Raw genomic sequence first — 20,497 nt, 5'->3', positions numbered from 1 at the left:
ATGGCAAAATGACAGCTTCTTCAACAGATGGTGCTGGCAAAACTGGACAGCTACATGTAGGAGTATGAAACTGGACCACTGTCTAACGCCATATACAAAAGTAAATTCAAAATGGATCAAAGACCTGAATGTAAGTCATGAAACCATTAAACTCATGGAAAAAAACATAGGCAAAAACCTCTTAGACATAAGCATGAATGACCTTTTCTTGAACATATCTCCCTGGGCAAGGAAAACAACAGCAAAAATGAACAAGTGGGACTATATTAAGCTGAAAAGCTTCTGTACAGCAAAATACACCATCAGTAGAACAAAAAGGAACCCTACAATATGGGAGAATATATTTGAAAATGACACATCCGATAAAGGCTTGACGTCCAGAATATATAAAGAGCTCACATGCCTCAACAAACAAAAAACAAATAACCCAATTAAAAAATGGGCAGAGGAACTGAACAGACAGTTCTCCAAAAAAGAAATACAGATGGCCAACAGACACATGAAAAGATGCTCCACATCGCTAATTATCAGAGAAATGCAAATTAAAACTACAATGAGGTATCACCTCACACCAGTAAGGATGGCTACCATCCAAAAGACGAACAACAACAAATGTTGGCGAGGCTGTGGAGAAAGGGGAACCCTCCTACACTGCTGGTGGGAATGTAAATTAGTTCAACCATTGTGGAAAGCAGTATGGAGTTTCCTCAAAATGCTCAAAACAGACTTACCATTTGACCCAGGAATTGCACTCCTAGGAATTTACCCTAAGAACACAGCAATCAAGTTTGAAAAAGACAGATGCACCCCTATGTTTATTGCAGCACTATTTACAATAGCCAAGAATTGGATGCAACCTAAATGTCCATCGGTAGATGAATGGATAAAGAAGATGTGGTACATATACACAATGGAATATTACTCAGCCATAAGAACAGGGAAAATCCTACCATTTGCAACATGGATGGAGCTGGAGGGTATTATGCTCAGTGAAATAAGCGGAGAAAGAGAACTACCAAATGATCTCACTCATCTGTGGAGTATAAGAACAACGGAATAACTGAAGGAACAAAACAGCAGCGGAATCACAGAACCCAAGAATGGACTAACAGGTACCAAAGGGAAAGGGACTGGGGAGGATGGGTGGGTGGGGAGGATGGGTGGGTAGGGAGGGATAAGGGGGGCGGAGAAGAAGGGGGTATTGAGATCAGCATGCATGGGGGAGTGGGAGAAATGGGAGGGCTGTACAACACAGAGAAGACAAGTAGTGATTCTACAACATTTTGATATGCTGATGGACAGTGACTGTAAAGGGGTTTATAGGGGGGACCTGGTATAGGGTAGAGCCTAGTAAACATAATATTCTTCATGTAAGTGTAGATTAATGATAACAACAACAACAACAAAAAGCAGTTCCTGTGTGGTGACCTCCAATGAGTACTACACAATGGTATAAAGGGCATATCAAAGTGTGGGCAAAGGGTCTTTTTGTGTTTATACAGAGGATCAAAGCCTAATTGGGCTACCCAGAAAATGAACTAAGATACAATATGAAGAAGAACTTCCAACATGAGCACTGTCTGGAAGAGTCATACCAGAAGATGATCATCAAAAAACCTCCACAAAGACCCAGGCGCTGCTAGAGTTGTAGCTGCATTCATCCCACTGGTTCCTGTATTTGCCATGGGAATGAAGAAGGAGGTATCTAAGCTGGCCTGTGCATACAGTAAAACAACAAATTTGACTGGATCTATACTCTCGGAACTCAACCAAGAATTAGGAGAAGTGCAAGTTGTAGCGCTCCAAAACCTCACAACTACAGACTATCTACTGTTAAAAGAACATATGGGATGTGAACAGTTCCCAGGAATGAGTTGTTTTAACTTGTCTGATTTCTCTCAGACTGTTCAAGTTTAGTTGGACAATATCCATTATATCATAGATAAATTTTCACAAATGCCTAGGATGCCTAACTGGTTTTCTTGGTTTCACTGGAGATGGCTGGAATTATAGGTCTGCTTTGGTTATGTAACTGTATTCTAATTATGTTAATATGTGTGTGCAATTTAATTAGTAGTTTAAAACCTATACATGCTTAAGTTACTCTACAAGAAGATATGTCAAAGAAATAATCAATCTTCCCATGCTTTCTTCCGTCTGCTACTTCTATAGCTTTTCTTCTTTCTTCCTAATTACAACCGTTTAGTAGAATTCGTGCCTCATATCGAAAATTACTGAGTATCATAATTCTTCCAAGTGGTAAAGATACCTCAAGACAAATGCTGGGCATAGAAGCCACAGGGCATAAATATGCAAAGAAGTAAAAAGCTAACCTTTTCAAACAATATTGCTTCTCTCTCACTTACCAGCTTTACATTTCCCTGTATGGCCCCAGAAGATGACTGGTTAGCCAGAGACGGGTAAGATTCCTCAAGGAGGAACAACCTAAGACAGGCACAGTCGCAGGGGGGCCATCAGGTGAGAAATTGGGGATCAACAGAGGTGAGGCTTAAAACCTCACCCCCCGTTTTGCGAGAAATCTTCTGCATCCGTGGATGTTTTGTTGCCCTTGTCTAGCTTGGATTAACACTTAGTCTACAGGCACACACCTGATCATCTACATTTGCTCTCTTACAACACTAAAGTATGTTTTCTACCTTTATCTTGCATCTACCTACCACTTCAGCATTTTATTAAAAAAAATAATAATAATAATAATAAGGGAGAAATGTGGGATTCACATATAAATCAAGTATAAAAATCAAATGAATATTCATATTTAACCTGATTGTTTATAGTTCATAATGCGTGATCAAAACCAAAAGTTTCTGTGATGACTGCCCTTGTACTGTTCACCAAGTAAGAACTTATTCACTATGTAATAATTTGTTCACCGTGTAAGAACTTGTTCGTTATGCTTCAGAAGATTGGAGACTGACGAGAATTAGGCTTGGGGTGGATTAATGACTGTGCATTGAGCAATAAAACAGAATTTTATTGTTGTTAACAACCATTTGATCAATAAATATGAGAGATGCCCTCTCAAAAAAAAAATAGTTCAGTTTAATTAAGAATGTGCAGTCTCAAGTCCATCATTTAATGACTGTTATAAGCCCTCTGTCTAAAAAACACAGTATCGATAATTTAGCACTTTTTAAGTACAGATAAGACAATGCCTAGTGAAATATATATGAAAAAAAGAGTTCAGTACATAAAAGCCACATTAAAAACTTTCATGATAGAAAATCATTTATTTCAGTAACGAAATAACCAAACCTTTGTTTCTTTAACTCTGATATCTCAAGTACAGAAAATCGAACAGATTAGTATAATTGATTAAAAAAAGAAAAATTAAGAGATTATTTAAAAAGTGCTAATCTCAAAACTGTATGTGGCTGCACAATATATACAGACATTTGCAGTACAAATCAGCCAATTTCTGAATACACATTCTGAAAACTTTTCATTTTCTGGGATCACTTTTCTGCCAATACCCACCTCATACCTCCTCCCATTAATCAGTCTCTAAATATCTGCATGCCAATTCAGTACAAAGAATTCAGATGACACAGCAGAAATGCAAAGCATTGTATGTTTATCTATGCTCATTCATGTTTACAGACCAATTGAAAGACAGGACTGACACATCAAATGATTGCATGAATTTCATTCCATAATGTCCTCAATCACACAAAAAAATAATGAAAACTGACACCAGTGAAGGTGAGAGCATTAGGAAATGCCTCCATGTGGAGGCAGGACTTAGCCTAGCAGACTCTGGAGGGAGGAGGGAAGTGCCCCAGAGTAAAACAGGTGTGATGAATGAGGGGAGGGTGCAGGGCAGGAGACAGAGGGAGGGAAGTTTGGACACGTGGGCAACAACCACATCATGAACCACCTTGAGAGAAAGCAGAAGAGCCTGCATTTGGCATGGATGCCAAATGTGCAACACTATCAATTTTAGGGTGACATAATGTGCTTTAAAAAACTCTTATCATAAGAAATTAGAGAAACTTAAAAAAAAAAGGCTCATCCATAGCAACATCACCTCAACAATAGTTTCTTTCCCTGAATTTCCACTAAAAATTAGACTTTTTTCATAGCCCAGGGAGAAACAGAATCCAAGAGAGGAGATAGAAAATTGATAGAAATATAAAGGTATGAGACCATGAAGTCTTTGTTAAAACAAATGAAAAACAACAACACGCGTATAACACAATAGTACTCAACACTGACAAGAAAGTAAACTTTACAGACTGCAGACTGGAACAGCCGCTGTTGTCACAGGAGGGAGGTGTAAGTAAGGAGGGACATGGACCTAGAAGAGCTGGAGGTGAAGCCCATGGTGGTGAAAGAACTTTCAAGAGAGTATGTCTAGCAATTGGAAATACAAGAACTAGAGCAGTTAGCTGTTTGTTCGGATAACTAAAGTTAATTGCTCACTTAAGTAAAATTAGAAAATTAAAACTGTTTCTAAAATTAATTTAATGCCTTTTAAAATAAAATGCAGGATTCTGGATTACTGACCAGTTTGACAACCTCTTTACAGTTTCCTTTGGACAAATAAACCTAAAACTTCTACTTTTTGTAACTGTTTATGGTCCAGAAAAATATTGTCAGGTTATATTTGGTTGTGTACTCAGTCACAAAAAAAAGGCCATTTATAGCTTAACTCTTATAGACAGTTCCGGTTCAGGCCTTATGCAAACTAGAAAGTAGGGTTTATTTTGTGAAGGCATGAATCTTTGTACTTTCTTAATTTCTATGCAATAGCAAAACAAGTTTCTTAGTCTTGTTAGTATCCTAACTAAAGAATATAGCAAGATTTGTTGCTAGATTTCAACTGCTCTTATCCTATTTCAATACACTATCTTGTGATCCCAATTAGTCTGTATCATGGTGTTGAAATTTATAGGAAGAGTATTTCTTACCAGGTTGTGGTTGCTTTCTGATTCTGGGATTCTGATTGCCTTTTACTACATTTACCCTCTGTGTTTGTGGAGATTTCTTCACAGGTGGTTTAGCCCTTGGAACAGTTTTGATGGGAGATTTCTCATCTCTTTGCCATTTTAGCACTCGCTGCCACTGAAACATCTTTAGAAATAGGAGCTTCTTGGTTTTTCCTATCCAATTTGGTTGTCTGTACAAACTGTGCAGTCAGCACTTCAGTACCTTATGTAAAAAAGACACCGTTTTTTAGGGGTAGGGGGCTTGGACACTGATCAGCATAGCTCTTCCTTTTATTTATTTTGTTTTCTGGGGGGTAACCTTTAGTAATGGGGAATAAAATATAAAACGTTGGGTATTTCATTAAGTTTGTTTTAATAAAGCAGGAGTTAAAAGTTCTCACATAAATATAAAAATGTTAACTTATTAAGAGGCAGGTGAAGAAAAAAATTATCATTAGCTTTTATAAAACAAGGCATGACTTAATTTTTCAAAAATCTGCATAATCCTTCCAGACTGAAGTGGCAGGTAGGACTGAATATGCTAGTTCACAGCACTGGGAGATGGGTGACTCAATTCATGCCAGAGCAACGCAGCTTCCAAAGCATGTGATGGTCAGAACGACAATCACAGGACAGAAAAGAGGTTGTATAGTCATAGTCATGTTACTACTCCTAAATACTGAAGACCTCCTGAGAAATCACCTTCTAAGAGAAGAGAGAGGAAGGTACACTGAAGAAAGTCTTCAACTAATTTAATTTCTACAAATCTATTATAAGTGCCCATATCTCTTACAAAATGCTCAGCTTTGCTTCTCACATGGAAGGAAGGAAACAGCTAAGGGAGGAGGCACATGAGAAGACAGTTGACAACTTGCTCATACAACCAAATAGGAAGTGTTTCAGTCTTAAGAAAATGATCAGAGTTTAAAGAAATGTTAATAAATGTTCCCGTTGAAAACTTTTCCCCCATTGACTTCCGTATTTTCAGTTTTTCCCAACAAAAAATTACCCCTAAAGATATCATATAAAACAATCACACACGAGTATTGGCAAATATTTTAAGCTACATTATAAAGAAAACACTATTTCTAATTGAGCATGAGAAACAAGACACTACACAGTTTTAAGAAATTGTGGTGACTTATTGAAAGGTAGAAAAGAGGTCAACTCCATTTCATCCTTTTGTGGGTTAAGAGAAAGGAGTGGGCTTTTTTAATAAAAAGCTTTTAGAATCTCTTAATGTACATTTCCCTGGGTCTAATCATTTTCCTAGTAAACAATTACTGGAATAAAGCAGCATTTTGTTTAAGAACATGACTTCTCATTCTAGCCCAGTCACATTTTCTAAAGTTTCTAGCATAAAGAAAGGCTAAATACAAATAAAACAGGAAAAGAATTAAGACTAAATCAACAAAAGTGAGAAAATGAGATGCCCAATACCTAGGGGAAGTTCCTAACATCTGCACAGGCACAGGAAGGGAAGACTGCTCCCACCCAAGTTCCTGGGAAGAAAAACGGGAACATAAAACAAGGGGATCCCACAGGGTTCTTCTGTGTGTCACTCAGTGCCATGGTCCTTGAGCTGCATGCAATAATCCACTGGTGGACTGTAAAATATAGTTAACAGACTGTAACCAGAATTCCTTCTTTTTTTTCAAGCTTTTATTTAGAAATAAAGTGAGAGAATAGAGCTCCTGGCTCATGCCAGGAGGGGACAAGAGAGCCCCCAGAATTCCTTCTTAAATGAAACAGAATAGAATAGAAAATATCAGATTGTATTGCACATTTAGGATAAACGTTCTTTTACATTTTTGTTTCAGTCATGTGTGATTTTCTATGTACTATTACTACAAAATAAGCTTTTTCTTTAAAGTGGATGAGGTAAAAAAAAATTTGAGAAACTGGCAAAATCTATGTTGAATTACACGTAAGTTATTTAATATTTTGAAGTATACTGGTTCATACAGAGCAGAAATTCAGTATGGCTGGCCTGGAATATTTGCCCTCCTTAACACCACACTCCCAAATGAACACACACACGCCATGTCTCAACTATATTACACTGGAAATAAATATTTGTTAAACCAAAGGATAAAACCTTCATTATCTGGAATCCAAGTGATCTGTATATCCCTAATGTCTCTTCTTAAGGCATCAAGAATTTCCTAATTAAAATGATAGGGTGGAAGATTAAAGATGGTGGTGTGAGAGGTGAGATAGAGGCTTCCTCCCAAAACCACATGTACTATATTATATGAAAATATGATTAATACAACTAATACTGAAAGAGCAACAGGAAAGAAGACTGTGCCAAACTGCATACACCTGGAGAAGAGAACAGACCTCATGGAACAGGGTAACGTACCAAAGCCGTGATCTGGCAGGAACCGAGCACTTCTTCCCCCACCCCAGCTCACCAGCAGGAGGAAGAGAAACAGAGCGGGGAGAGAGTGGAGGCCTCAGACTGCTGAAAACCCAGCCCTGGAGATCTGCCCTGGGAGCACAAACCTACCTTACATGGTGCTCTGGATGGGGTTGGACAGCTATGATATGGGCAGAATACTGGAGAGACTGACATTCCAGCTGCTGGTAGAAAACAGGGATCTACATCGGCTGCTCTGGGACAAAAGAAAGGTTGGCAGTCTAAGAGACTTCCTAAAAGCAAAAGGGCTTCTAAAAGGGCAAGAATTGCAGAGAGCCTACTATTCAGGAGAAAGGAAAAGTGGACAAAATTGTCTGGGCACACTCTGCCCAGCAGGTTGAGAACTTTCACGAGTTTCAGGCACTCCATCCCTCTGGCTGGCTACGCAGCTCCAAGGCACCCCACTGTGACATGCAGCCTGCTGTGTCTTCCTCCCGGCCAGCCCACACAGACTTGCAAACTGGCAGCCCTGCCCTGGCATCAGACCAGCCAGAGGGAAGCCCCTCCTATGGCAGCTACAAATGCAAAGCATAGAGGCTTACACCTGTGTGCTCGGCCTACTGGTTCTGGCAGTGGAGGCAGGCACAGAAGCCAGGAAGCAGGAACAGTTCTTTCATCCCCACCAGGCACCAGCGCCACTCCCCCATGACCCCCCAACATTACTCCAGGGGCTGAGCAGCTCCAGAGTAGAGCTTCTGGGCACTAGAGGGCGCCACATATAAAAATGAAATGTCAAAGGAACCTGGTTCAAAACCAAAATCCCACAAACACCAGAAAAACGATCAAGTGAAACTGAACTTGTCAATTTTCCTGAAAGAGATTTCAAAATAACAATCATAAACACGCTCATGGCGGTACAGAAAAATGTTCAAGAAATCAGGGAAGAATTCCAGACAGAGATCCAATCTTTATGGAATGCACTATTCAGAAATGAAACATACAATGGAGGGATTTAAAAACAGACTAGATATAGTGGAGGAGATGGTAAATGGAATAGAAATTAAAGAGGAATATAAAGAAAGAAGCTGAGGTGCAGAGAGAAAAAAGGATCTATAGGAATGAAAGAATATTGAGAGAACTGTGCAACCAATACAAACGGAACAGTATTCAAATTGTAAGAGTACCAGAAGAAGACAGAGAAAAAGGGATAGAAAGTGTCTTTGAAGAGGTAAGTGCTGAAAACTCCCTCAATCTGTGGATGGAGATAGTCTCTCAGGCCACGGAGGTGCACAGATCTCCCAACACAAGGGACCCAAGGAAGACAACACCAAGACATATAATAATTAAAAAGACAAAGATCAAGGATAAAGACTATTAAAAGCAGCTAGAGAGACAAAAGATCATATACAAAGGAAAACCCATCAGGCTATCATCAGACTTCTCAACAGAAACCTTATATGCCAGAAGGGAGTGGCATGACATATTTAATGCAATGAAGCAGAAGGGCCTTGAACCAAGAATACTCTATCCAGAAAGATTATCATTTAAATCTGAAGGAGGGATTAAACGATTCCCAGAAAAACAAAGCTGAGAGAAGTTACCTCCCACAAACTGATTCTAAAGTGTATTTTGTTGGGACTGCTACAGATGGAAGTGATTCTGAGGCTAAATAGCTGTCACCAGACAACATAAAAGCACAGTAAAGAAAGTAGAACAATTAATTACTATGCAAATACAAAATTCAATCAATTACCCCCAAAGACAGTGAAGAGACAAAGAGTACAGAATATGATATCTAATATATAAAGAATGGAGGAGGAAGAAAAGAAAAAAAAAGAACCTTTAGATTGTATTTGTAATAGCATGCTGAATTAAATTAGACTGTTAGATACTAAGTAACTTACCCTTGAAACTTTGGTAACCACGAATCTAAAGCCTGCAATGGTGATAAGTAAATGCCTATTGATATCACCCTAAATGTAAATGGTCTGAATATACCAATTAAAAGACACAGAGTCACTGAATGGATAAAAAAACAAGACCCATTTGATGCTGCCTACAAGAGACTCACTTCAAATCCAAAGACATACACAGACTAAAAGTGAAGGTATGGAAAAAGATATTTCATACAACTAATAGGGAGAAAAAAGCAGGTGTTGCAGTACTTGTATCAGACAAAACAGACTTCAAAACAAAGACAGTTACAAGAGAAAAAGAAGGAGATTACAAATGATAAAGGGGTTAGTTCAACAAGAGGATATAATAACCATTATAAATATCTATGTACCCAACACAGGAACACCTACATATGTGAAACAAATACTAACAGAATTAAAGGGGGAAATAGAATGCAATGTACTCATTTTAGGATACTTCAACATACCACTCACGTCCAGGACAGATCAACCTGACAGAAAATAACTAAGGAGACAGAGACACTGAACAACACATTAGAACAGATGGACCTAACAGATATCTACAGAACACTCCAGCCAAAAGTAGCAGGATACACATTTTTCTCAAATGCACATAGAACATTTTCAAGAATAGATCATATACTAGGCCACAAAAAGAGCCTCAGTAAATTCAAAAGGGTTGAAACTGTACCAACTACCTTCTCAGACCACAAGGGTATGAAACTAGAAATAAATTACTCAGAAAACGAAATAGTTCACAAACACATGGAGGCTTAACAACATGCTCATAAACAACCAATGGTTCAGTGAACAAATAAAAACAGAGATAAACAATATATATAGACAAATGACAACAATAATTCAACACCAGAAAATCTGTGTGACACATCGATGGCTGTGCTAAGAGGAAAGTATATTACAAAACAAGCCTACCTCAGGAAAGAAAAACAATCCCATATGAACAGTCTAAACTCAAAGTAACGAAACTAGAAAAAGAAGAACAAATGAGGCCCAAAGTCAGTAGAAGGAGGGACATAATAAAGATTAGAGCATAAATAAATAAAATCGAGAATAAAACAACAGAAAGAATCAATGAAAGTAAGAGATGATTCTTCAAGAAAATAAACAAAATAGATAAACCCCTAGCCACTTATCAAAAAAGGGGAAGGGAGAGTCTACACACATAAACAGAATCAGAAATGAGAATGGAAAAATCACTAAGGACACCACAGAAATATAAAGAATTATTAGAGAATATTATGAAAAGTCATATGATAACAAATTGGATAACCTAGAAGAAATGGATAACTTTCTAGAAAAATACAACCTTCCAAGACTGACCTAGGAAGAAACAGAAACCTGAACAGACCAATTACCAGCAACAAAATTGAATTGGTAATCAAAAAACTACATAAGAACAAAATACCTGGACCAGAAGACTTCACTGCTGAATTTTATCAAACATTTAGTAAAGACCTAATACCCATCCTCCATAAAGTTTTCCAAAAAGTAGAAGACGAAGGATTGCTTACAAACTTATTCTATAAGGCCATCATTACTCTAATACCAAAACCAGGCAAAGATATCACAAAAAAAGAAATTTACAGACCAATATCCCTCATGAACATAGATGCAAAAACACTCAACAAAATATTAGCAAACTGAATGCAAAAATACATCAAGAAGATCATCCATCATGACCAAGTAGGATTTATTCCAGGGATGCAAGGATGGTACAATGTTCAAAAATCCATCAACATTATTCACCACATCAATAAAAAGGAGGACAAAAACCACACAATCATCTCCATAGATGCTGAAAAAGCATTCAACAAAATTGAACATCCATTCATGATAAAAATTCCAACAAAAAGGGTACAGAGGGCAAGTACCTCAACATAATAAAAGCCATATATAACAAACCCACAGCCAACATCATACTTAACAGCGAGAAGCTGAAAGCTTTTATTTTAACATTGGGAACAAGACAAGGATGCCCACTCTCCCTACTTTTATTCAACATAGTTCTGGAGGTCCTAGCCATGGCATTCAAAAAACACAAATAAATAAAAGGCATCCAGATTGGTAAAGAAGACATTAAACTGTCACTGTTTGCAGATGACATGATATTGTACATAAAAAACCCTAAAGAATCTACTCCAAAACTACTAGATCTATTATCTGAATTCAGAAAAGTTGCAGGACACAAAATTAATACACAGAAATCTGTTGCATTCCTATACACTAACAATGAACTAGCAGAAAATCAGGAAAACAATTCCATTCACAATTGCATCAAAAAGAATAACTAGGAATAAACCTAACCAAGGAGGTGAAAGACCTATACCCTGAAAACTACAAGACACTCATTAGTAAAATTAAAGACGATACCAATAAATGGAAATACATCCTGTGCTTATGGATAGGAAGAATTAATATTGCCAAAATGGCCATCTTGCCTAAAACCATCTACAGGTTCAATCCAATTCCTATCAAAATACCAACATCATTCTTCAACAAACTAGAGAAAATTGTTCTAAAATTCATATGGAACCACAAAAGACCCTGAAGAGCCAAAGCAATCCTGAGAAGGAAGAATAAAGCAGGGGGGTTATGCTCCCTGACTTCAAGCTCTACTACAAAGCCACAGTAATCAAGACAATTTGGTGCTGGCACACAAGAACAGACCCATAGACCAATGGAACAGACTAGAGAGCCCAGATATAAACCCAAGCATATATGGTCAATTAATATATGATAAAGGAGCCATGGATATACAATGGGGAAATTACAGCCTCTTCAACAACTCTTGTTGGCAAAACTGGACAGCTACATGCAAGAGAATGAAACTGGATTACTGTTTTAACCCCATACACAAAAATAAACTCAAAATGGATCAAAGACCTGAATGTAAGTCATGAAATCATAAATCTGTTAGAAGAAAACATAAGCATAAATTTCTTGAATATAAACACGGGCAAGGGAAACAAAATCAGTAATGAACAAATGGGACTACATCATGCTAAAAAGCTTCTGTACAGCAAAGAACACCATCAGCAGAACAAAAAGGCAGCCTACAGTATGGGAGAATATATTTGTAAATAACATTTCTGGCAAGGGGTTAACATCCAAATATATAAAGAACTCACCTCAACACCCAAAAAGCAAATAACCCTATTAAAAAATGGGCAGAGGATATGAACAGACACTTCTCCAAAGAAGAAATTCAGATGGCCAACAGGCACATGAAAAGATGCTCCACATCGCTAATCATCAGAGAAATGAAAATTAAACCATGAGATACCACCTCACACCAGTTAGGATGGCCAGCATGAAAAAGACTAAGAACAGCAAATGCTGGCAAGGATGTGGAGAAAGGGTAACCCTCCTATACTGCTCGTGGAATGCTAACTAGTTTTAACCACTGTGGAAAGCAATATGGAGGTTCCTCAAGAAACTAAAAATAGAAATACCATTTGACCCGGGAGTTCCACTGCTAGGAATTTACCCAAAGAATACAAGTTCTCAGATTCAAAGAGAAATATGCACCCCTATGTTTATTGCAGCACTATTTACAATAGCCAAGAAATGGAAGCAACCTAAGTGTCCATCAGTAGGTGAATGGATAAAGAAGATGTGGTACATATACACATGGAATACTATTAAGCCATAAGAAAGAAATCCAACCATTTCCAACAACATGGATGGAGCTCGAGGGTATTATGCTTAGTGAAATATGTTAGGCAGAGAAAGACAAATACCAAATGATTTCCCTCATTTGTGGTGTATAACAATGAAGTAAAACTGAAGGAACAAAACAGCAGTAGACTCACAAACTCTAAGAAGGGACTAGTGGTTACCAAAGGGGAGGGGTGGGGGAGGGTGGGTGGGGGAGGGAGTTTGAGGGAGATTTTGATTAGTACACATGGTGTGGGGGGATCATGAAGACACTGTAGCACAGAGAATAGAAATAGTGATTCTGTGGCATCCTACTACACTGAAGGACACTGACTGCAATGGGATATGGGAGGGGACTCGATAATATGGGTGAATGTAGTAACCACATTGTTTTTCATGTGAAACCTTCATAATAGTGTATATAAAGAATACCTTAATAAAAAAATTGTAAAAAAGACAGGGTCAGAAACCTTTTCCTGTATAGGGACAGTCAGGACATATTTTCAGTTTTGAAGGCTATATGGACTCAGTCACGGCAGTTCACCTTTGCCAGCATAGTGTTAAGTAGCCAGGGACAGCAGGTGACAGGTCTGTGGGGACCTTTTAGCCACCCTTTGCTGACCCCTTCTCTTAAGAGGTCATACATGAGGTAGTTCCCTACCTTTAAACAAAATGTACTACACAGAATCTGAGAGGACTATAAGCCAAAATCATGTTGTTTGTTGGGCTGTATTCACTGAAGTTTATTTGATTATACACTCAATGGCTCTAGACTCTGAGTCTCACTCAATTTTTAGGGAGCAACAGTGCCACTGTGGAACTATTTCAACATACATGTCTCCAGGCTACTAGACACCTGTTTCAATAGTAGCTCTGTGGTCAGATTCATGTGACTATTTTTTAGACTCTGAGACATACAGAGGATTGGAAATTATCTCCCCTGCTGTAGTTTTGGAGTTGCAGGCATTCTTCCCCTTTTCATGCATGCTCAGGGTATCAGTTACCACTTTTTACTGTTACTGGTAAGCCTGATTTTAGAAGACCCTCTTCTTCCACTCTTAATTTGTCTGCAGATAGCTTGGAAACTGGATAACCAAATTTTTTTAATGATGCATAAATAACTGAGTGACAGTTTCAGCAGTTTTACAAGAGAAATATAAGCTTTTGGTGTGTGGCTTCTTTTTGCAATATCTCACAGGTTTTCCTATTTCTTGATTTTTAGCTGCTATCTAGATCAGCGCTTCTCAAACTTTAAACACACAGACAAATCAACTGGAGGGGAATGTTGGCATACCTAAGGAATTTCTGATACTGCCAAGCTGTTCAGTTCACTACAATCAGACAGCAACAGCGTTAGAAAACAACAGTTTTTACTAACTGCTCATTTACTAAGCTACATAAATTGCGCTTACCTCTTTTTCTTTTCTGAGGAGTGTCCTTTGGCTAAACTGAGAGTGGCTGGGGAGTCCACACACTTACTTGCTCCAGCAGTTTTCTTGGGGAAGTTCACCCTTTAGCTCTGCACCACGGGTAGCATGCTTGCCTTTCTCTTAGGCTGAACTCTCAGACTGAGGCAGGACTTACTTGAACCAATGTTCCCTGCCTTGCTTTCAACATTTTCCCAGAATTCTTTTCTCTTTCAGTTTCTTTTCTTACTTCTGCCTCTGAGTCAAGAAATTCAGAATCAGGAATCATAACTAAAGAGAATCCAGCATCACAAATTTCATCTGAAATATAAGGAGACTGAGGACACTCTGCCAATAAACATAACGCAGTTGATACTTCCAAAATGTACCCACTAGGATCTGACAAATAAGATTTCAACTGAGTTAAAGCATGTAAGGGGCACTTTTCAGCTGGAGAAGCCAAGTCAAAACCACTGGACAGTTAGTTGGCCAGAGGAAGCAGTCTCTTCTAGTCCATCCTGAGAAGCAGCAGTCAATGAAGGACTTTGGTCTACTTTATACAATTCTTGGAAATTATGCTTTACTAATGTGTTTGGACAGATTCCTTCTTCAGTAAATGATTTCTTTGCTTCTAGCAGGGCACAGTTAAGGGCAGATAAAACACGCATCACCTTCAATGAGATGTCATCTTCAACTTTCAAGTCTTTCAACTCTAAAACATATATATATACATATATGTTAAAATCCTGAAATGTTTTTGTCTTTGTGTTTTTACAAACACATGCAAGAAAAAAATGCTTTAGATCACAGCATTACAGGATGATTAAATATTATACACTGTTCCAAATGGTAATCTAAACGTCAATTAAAAGACTTATGGGTAAGTTTAATGAATATGTATGCCATATGCATGAAATCACTTAAACACACGCACACACACACACACACACACACACACACACAGACAGAACTGAGACTCATTCAAATGTTATCACTAGGTTGGAATGAAGAGGGCAGACCTGCTTCCAGCTCCATCCCATATGACAAGGAGCCCAGCGTGAGCACAGGGTGCCACCAGAGCAGTAGCACCAGCTTTTAGAGTTGGCATACTTGCTTTTCTTTTTAATTCTTATTTTCTGTTTTTAAAATCTTTCTTTTATCTGTACTTATACAACATAATTGAAATTATTTTAAGTCATTATACAAACTACCTGAAATGGAAAAAAGTAAAACACTTAAGTAGCCCCCAAATCTCATGGTAATTATTGTTGTAAATTTCGTCACCTTCTTTATTAATTAAACATATACAATTTAAAAAAATTAAGTAACAGACAGGAAGGGCGGAAGATGGCGGCGTGAGTAGAGCAGCGGAAATCTCCTCCCAAAACAACATATATCTATGAAAATATAACAAAGACAACCCTTCCTAGAATAAAGACCAGAGGACACAGGACAATATCCAGACCACATCCGCACCTGAGAGAACCCAGCGCCTCGCGAAGGGGGTAAGATACAAGCCCCGGCCCCGCGGGAGCCGAGCGCCCCTCCCCCCAGCTCCCGGCGGGAGAAGAGCAGGCAGAGCGGGAGGGAGACGGAGCACAGGACTGCCGAACACCCAGCCCCAGCCATCCGGGCCAGAGTGCAGGGCGCTCGATACTAGGAAAACAGGGCAGCAAGAACAGTGAGCAGGCACTGGAGGCTGGGCGACAGAGGGCATAAGAAAAGCGCGCGACCATTTTTTTTTTTTTTGCTCTTTTGCTGTTTTGTTTTCGCGAGCGCTTTTTGGAAGCCTTAAACGGATAGGGACCCCAATACTAGGGAAACAGGGCAGCAAGACCGGTCAGCAGAGGCCTGAGGCTGGCTCCGGAGAATAAAGAAAAATGAGCGACAACCTTTTTTTTTTAATTAAAAAAAATTTTTTTTCTTTCTTTTTTCTTTTTTTTGGTGGTCGTTTTGTTTTGGCGGGTGCTTTTTGGAAATCTTAAAGGGGAAGGGCGGGACACTTAATCCAGAGGTAGGGAATCCGGGGATCTCTGGGCACCCTAACCCCTGGGCTGCAGGGAGCAGGGAGGTCCCTCACGGAGATAAATAGCCTCCCGGCCGCTCCCGCTCCAACGCGACTCCACCACTTTGGAGCAGCTGCCCGAGCCAGGCCACGCCCACAGCAACAGTGGAGATTAACTCCATAGCAGCCGGGCAGGAAGCAGAAACGCTGTCTGCGCGCAGCTGTGCAGCACAAGCCACTAGAGGTCGCTGTTCTCCCAGGAGAGGAGGGTCACAAACCAACAAGAAAGGAAGTTCTTCCAGCCGTCACTCGTCCCAGCTCTGCATACTATTCCTATCAACATGAAAAGGCAAAGCTACAGGCAGACAAAGATCACAGAGACAAAACCAGAGAAGGAGACAGACCTAACCAGTCTTCCTGAAAAAGAACTCAAAATAAGAATCATAAACATGCTAACAGAGATGCAGAGAAATACGCAAGAGAAATGCGATGAAGTCCGGAGGGAGATCACAGATGCCAGAAAGGAGATCGCAGAAATGAAACAAACTCTGGAAGGGTTTATAAGCAGAATGGATAGAATGCAAGAGGCCATTGATGGAATTGAAATCAGAGAACAGGAAAGCATAGAAGCTGACATAGAGAGACAAAAGGATCTCCAGGAATGAAACAATATTAAGAGAAATGTGTGACCAATCCAAAAGGAACAATATCCGTATTATAGGGGTCCCAGTAGAAGAAGAGAGAGGAAAAGAGATGGAAAGTATCTTAGAAGAAATAATTGCTGAAAACTTCCCCAAATGGGGGGAGGAAATAATCGAACAGACCACGGAAATACACAGAACCCCCAGCAGAAAGGATCCAAGGAGGACAACAACAAGACACATAATAATTAAAATGGCAAAGATCAAGGACAAGGAAAGAGTTTTAAAGGCAGATAGAGAGAAAAAGGTCACCTATAAAGGAAAACCCATCAGGCTAACATCAGACTTCTCGACAGAAACCCTACAGGCCAGAAGAGAATGGCATGATATATTTAATACAATGAAACAGAAGGGCCTTGAACCAAGGATACTGTATCCAGCACGACTATCATTCAAACATGGCGGTGGGATTAAACAATTCCCAGACAAACAAAAGCTGAGGGAATTTGCTTTCCACAAACCACCTCTACAGAATATCTTACAGGAACTGCTCTAGATGGGAGCACTCCTAGAAAGAACACAGCACAAAACACCCAACATATGAAGAATCGAGGAGGAGGAACAAGAAGGGAGAGAAGAAAAGAATCTCCAGACAGTGTATATAACAGCTCAATAAGCGAGCTAAGTTAGGCAGTAAGATACTAAAGAGGCTAACCTTGAACCTTTGGTAACCACGAATTAAAAGCCTGCAATGGCAATAAGTACATATCTTTCAATAGTCACCCTAAATGTTAATGGGTTGAATGAACCAATCAAAAGACACAGAGTAACAGAATGGATAAAAAAGCAAGACCCATCTATGTGCTGCTTACAAGAAACTAACCTCAAACCCAAAGACATGTACAGACTAAAAGTCAAGGGATGGAAAAACATATTTCAAGCAAACAACAGCGAGAAGAAAGCAGGGGTTGCAGTACTAATATCAGACAAAATAGACTTCAAAACAAATAAAAGTAACAAGAGATAAGGAAGGACACTACATAATGATAAAGGGCTCAGTCAAACAAGAGGATATAACCATTCTAAATATATATGCACCCAACACAGGAGCACCAGCATATGTGAAACAAATACTAACAGAACTAAAGGGGGATATAGACTGCAATGCATTCATTCTAGGAGACTTCAACACACCACTCACCCCAAAGGATAGATCCACTGGGCAGAAAATAAGTAAGGACACAGAAGCACTGAACAACACAGTAGAGCAGATGGACCCAATAGACATCTATAGAACTCTACATCCAAAAGCAACAGGATATACATTTTTCTTAAGTGCACATGAAACATTCTCCAGAATAGACCACATACTAGGCCACAAAAAGAGCCTCAGAAAATTCCAAAAGATTGAAATCCTACCAACCAACCACCTTTTCAGACCACAAAGGCATAAAACTAGAAATAAACTGTACAAAGAAAGCAAAGAGGCTCACAAACACATGGAGGCTTAACAACATGCTCCTAAATAATCAATGGATCAATGACCAAATCAAAATGGAGATCCAGCAATATATGGAAACAAATGACAACAACAACACTAAGCCCCAACTTCTGTGGGACACAGCAAAAGCAGTCTTAAGAGGAAAGTATATAGCAATCCAAGCATATTTAAAAAAGGAAGAGCAATCCCAAATGAAAGGTCTAATGTTACAATTATTGAAATTGGAAAAAGAAGAACAGATAAGGCCTAAGGTCAGCAGAAGGAGGGACATAATAAAGATCAGAGAAGAAATAAATAAAATTGAGAAGAATAAAACAATGGCAAAAATCAATGAAACCAAGAGCTGGTTCTTCGAGAAAATAAACAAAATAGATAAGCCTCTAGCCAGACTTACTAAGAAGAAAAGAGAGTCATCACAAATCAACAGTATCAGAAACGAGAAAGGAAAAATCTCGACGGACCCCACAGAAATACAAAGAATTAATAGAGAATACTATGGAAACCTATATGCTAACAAGCTGGGAAACCTAGCAGAAATGGACAACTTCCTAGAAAATTACAACCTTCCAAGACTGACCCAGAAAGAAACAGAAAATCTAAACAGACCAATTACCAGCAATGAAATTGAAGCGGTAATCAAAAAACTACCAAAGAACAAAACCCCCGGACCAGATGGATTTACCTCGGAATTTTATCAGACATACAGGGAAGACATAATACCCATTCTCCTTAAAGTTTTCCAAAAAATAGAGGAGGAGGGTATACTCCCAAACTCATTCTATGAAGCTAACATCACCCTAATACCAAAACCAGGCAAAGACCCCACCAAAAAAGAAAACTACAGACCAATATCCCTGATGTACGTAGATGCAAAAATATTCAACAAAATATTAGCAAACCGAATTCAAAAATACATCAAAAGGATCATACACCATGACCAAGTGGGAATCATCCCAGGGATGCAAGGATGGTACAACATTCGAAAGTCCATCAACATCATCCACCACATCAACAAAAAGAAAGACAAAAACCACATGATTATCTCCATAGATGCTGAAAAAGCATTTGACAAAGTTCAACATCCATTCATGATAAAAACTCTCAGCAAAATGGGAATAGAGGGCAAGTACCTCAACATAATAAAGGCCATCTATGATAAACCCACAGCCAACATTATACTGAACAGCAAGAAGCTGAAAGCATTTCCTCTGAGATCGGGAACTAGACAGGGATGCCCACTCTCTCCACTGTTATTTAACATAGTACTGGAGGTCCTAGCCATGGCAATCAGACAAAACAAAGAAATACAAGGAATCCATATTGGTAAAGAAGAAGTTAAACTGTCACTATTTGCAGATGACAAGATACTGTACATAAAAAACCCTAAAGACTCCACCCCAAAACTACTAGAACTGATATCGGAATACAGCAAAGTTGCAGGATACAAAATCAACACACAGAAATCTGTGGCTTTCCAATATACTAAAAATGAACCAACAGAAAGAGAAATCAGGAAAACAACTCCATTCACAATTGCATCAAAAAAAATAAAATACCTAGGAATAAACCTAACCAAAGAAGTGAAAGACTTATACTCTGAAAACTACAAGTCACTCTTAAGAGAAATTAAAGGGGACACTAACAGATGGAAACTCATCCCATGCTCGTGGCTAGGAAGAATTAATATCGTCAAAATGGCCATCCTGCCCAAATCAATATACAGATTTGATGAAATCCCTATGAAACTACCAGCAACATTCTTCAATGAACTGGAACAAATAATTCAAATATTCATATGGAAACACCAAAGACCCCGAATAGCCAAAGCAATCCTGAGAAAGAAGAATAAAGTAGGGGGCAACTCACTCCCCAACTTCAAGCTCTACTATAAAGCCATAGTAATCAAGACAATTTGGTACTGGCACAAGAGCAGAGCCACAGACCAATGGAACAGACTAGAGAATTCAGACATTAACCCAGACATATATGGTCAATTAATATTTGATAAAGGAGCCATGGACATACAATGGCGAAATGAC

At 38.9% G+C, this 20,497-nt stretch overlaps 1 protein-coding gene across 1 annotated transcript in view; it reads right to left on the bottom strand.

Annotated features, from left to right (window-relative positions):
* Positions 1 to 20,497, bottom strand: part of LOC118915910 (protein TASOR 2-like) — a 77,021-nt gene that overhangs the window by 19,249 nt on the left and 37,275 nt on the right. The window contains 4 exon segments of the mRNA XM_057499349.1: positions 14,318 to 14,337; positions 14,339 to 14,474; positions 14,477 to 14,795; positions 14,797 to 15,023. Of these exon segments, the coding sequence (XP_057355332.1) occupies positions 14,318 to 14,337; positions 14,339 to 14,474; positions 14,477 to 14,795; positions 14,797 to 15,023 (702 nt within the window).

The sequence above is a fragment of the Manis pentadactyla genome, chromosome 3, assembly GCF_030020395.1.
Source record: "Manis pentadactyla isolate mManPen7 chromosome 3, mManPen7.hap1, whole genome shotgun sequence".
Lineage (NCBI taxonomy): Eukaryota > Metazoa > Chordata > Mammalia > Pholidota > Manidae > Manis > Manis pentadactyla.
The sequence above is the reverse complement of the archived record's forward strand: the minus strand, read 5'-3'. Positions and strand labels throughout refer to the sequence as shown.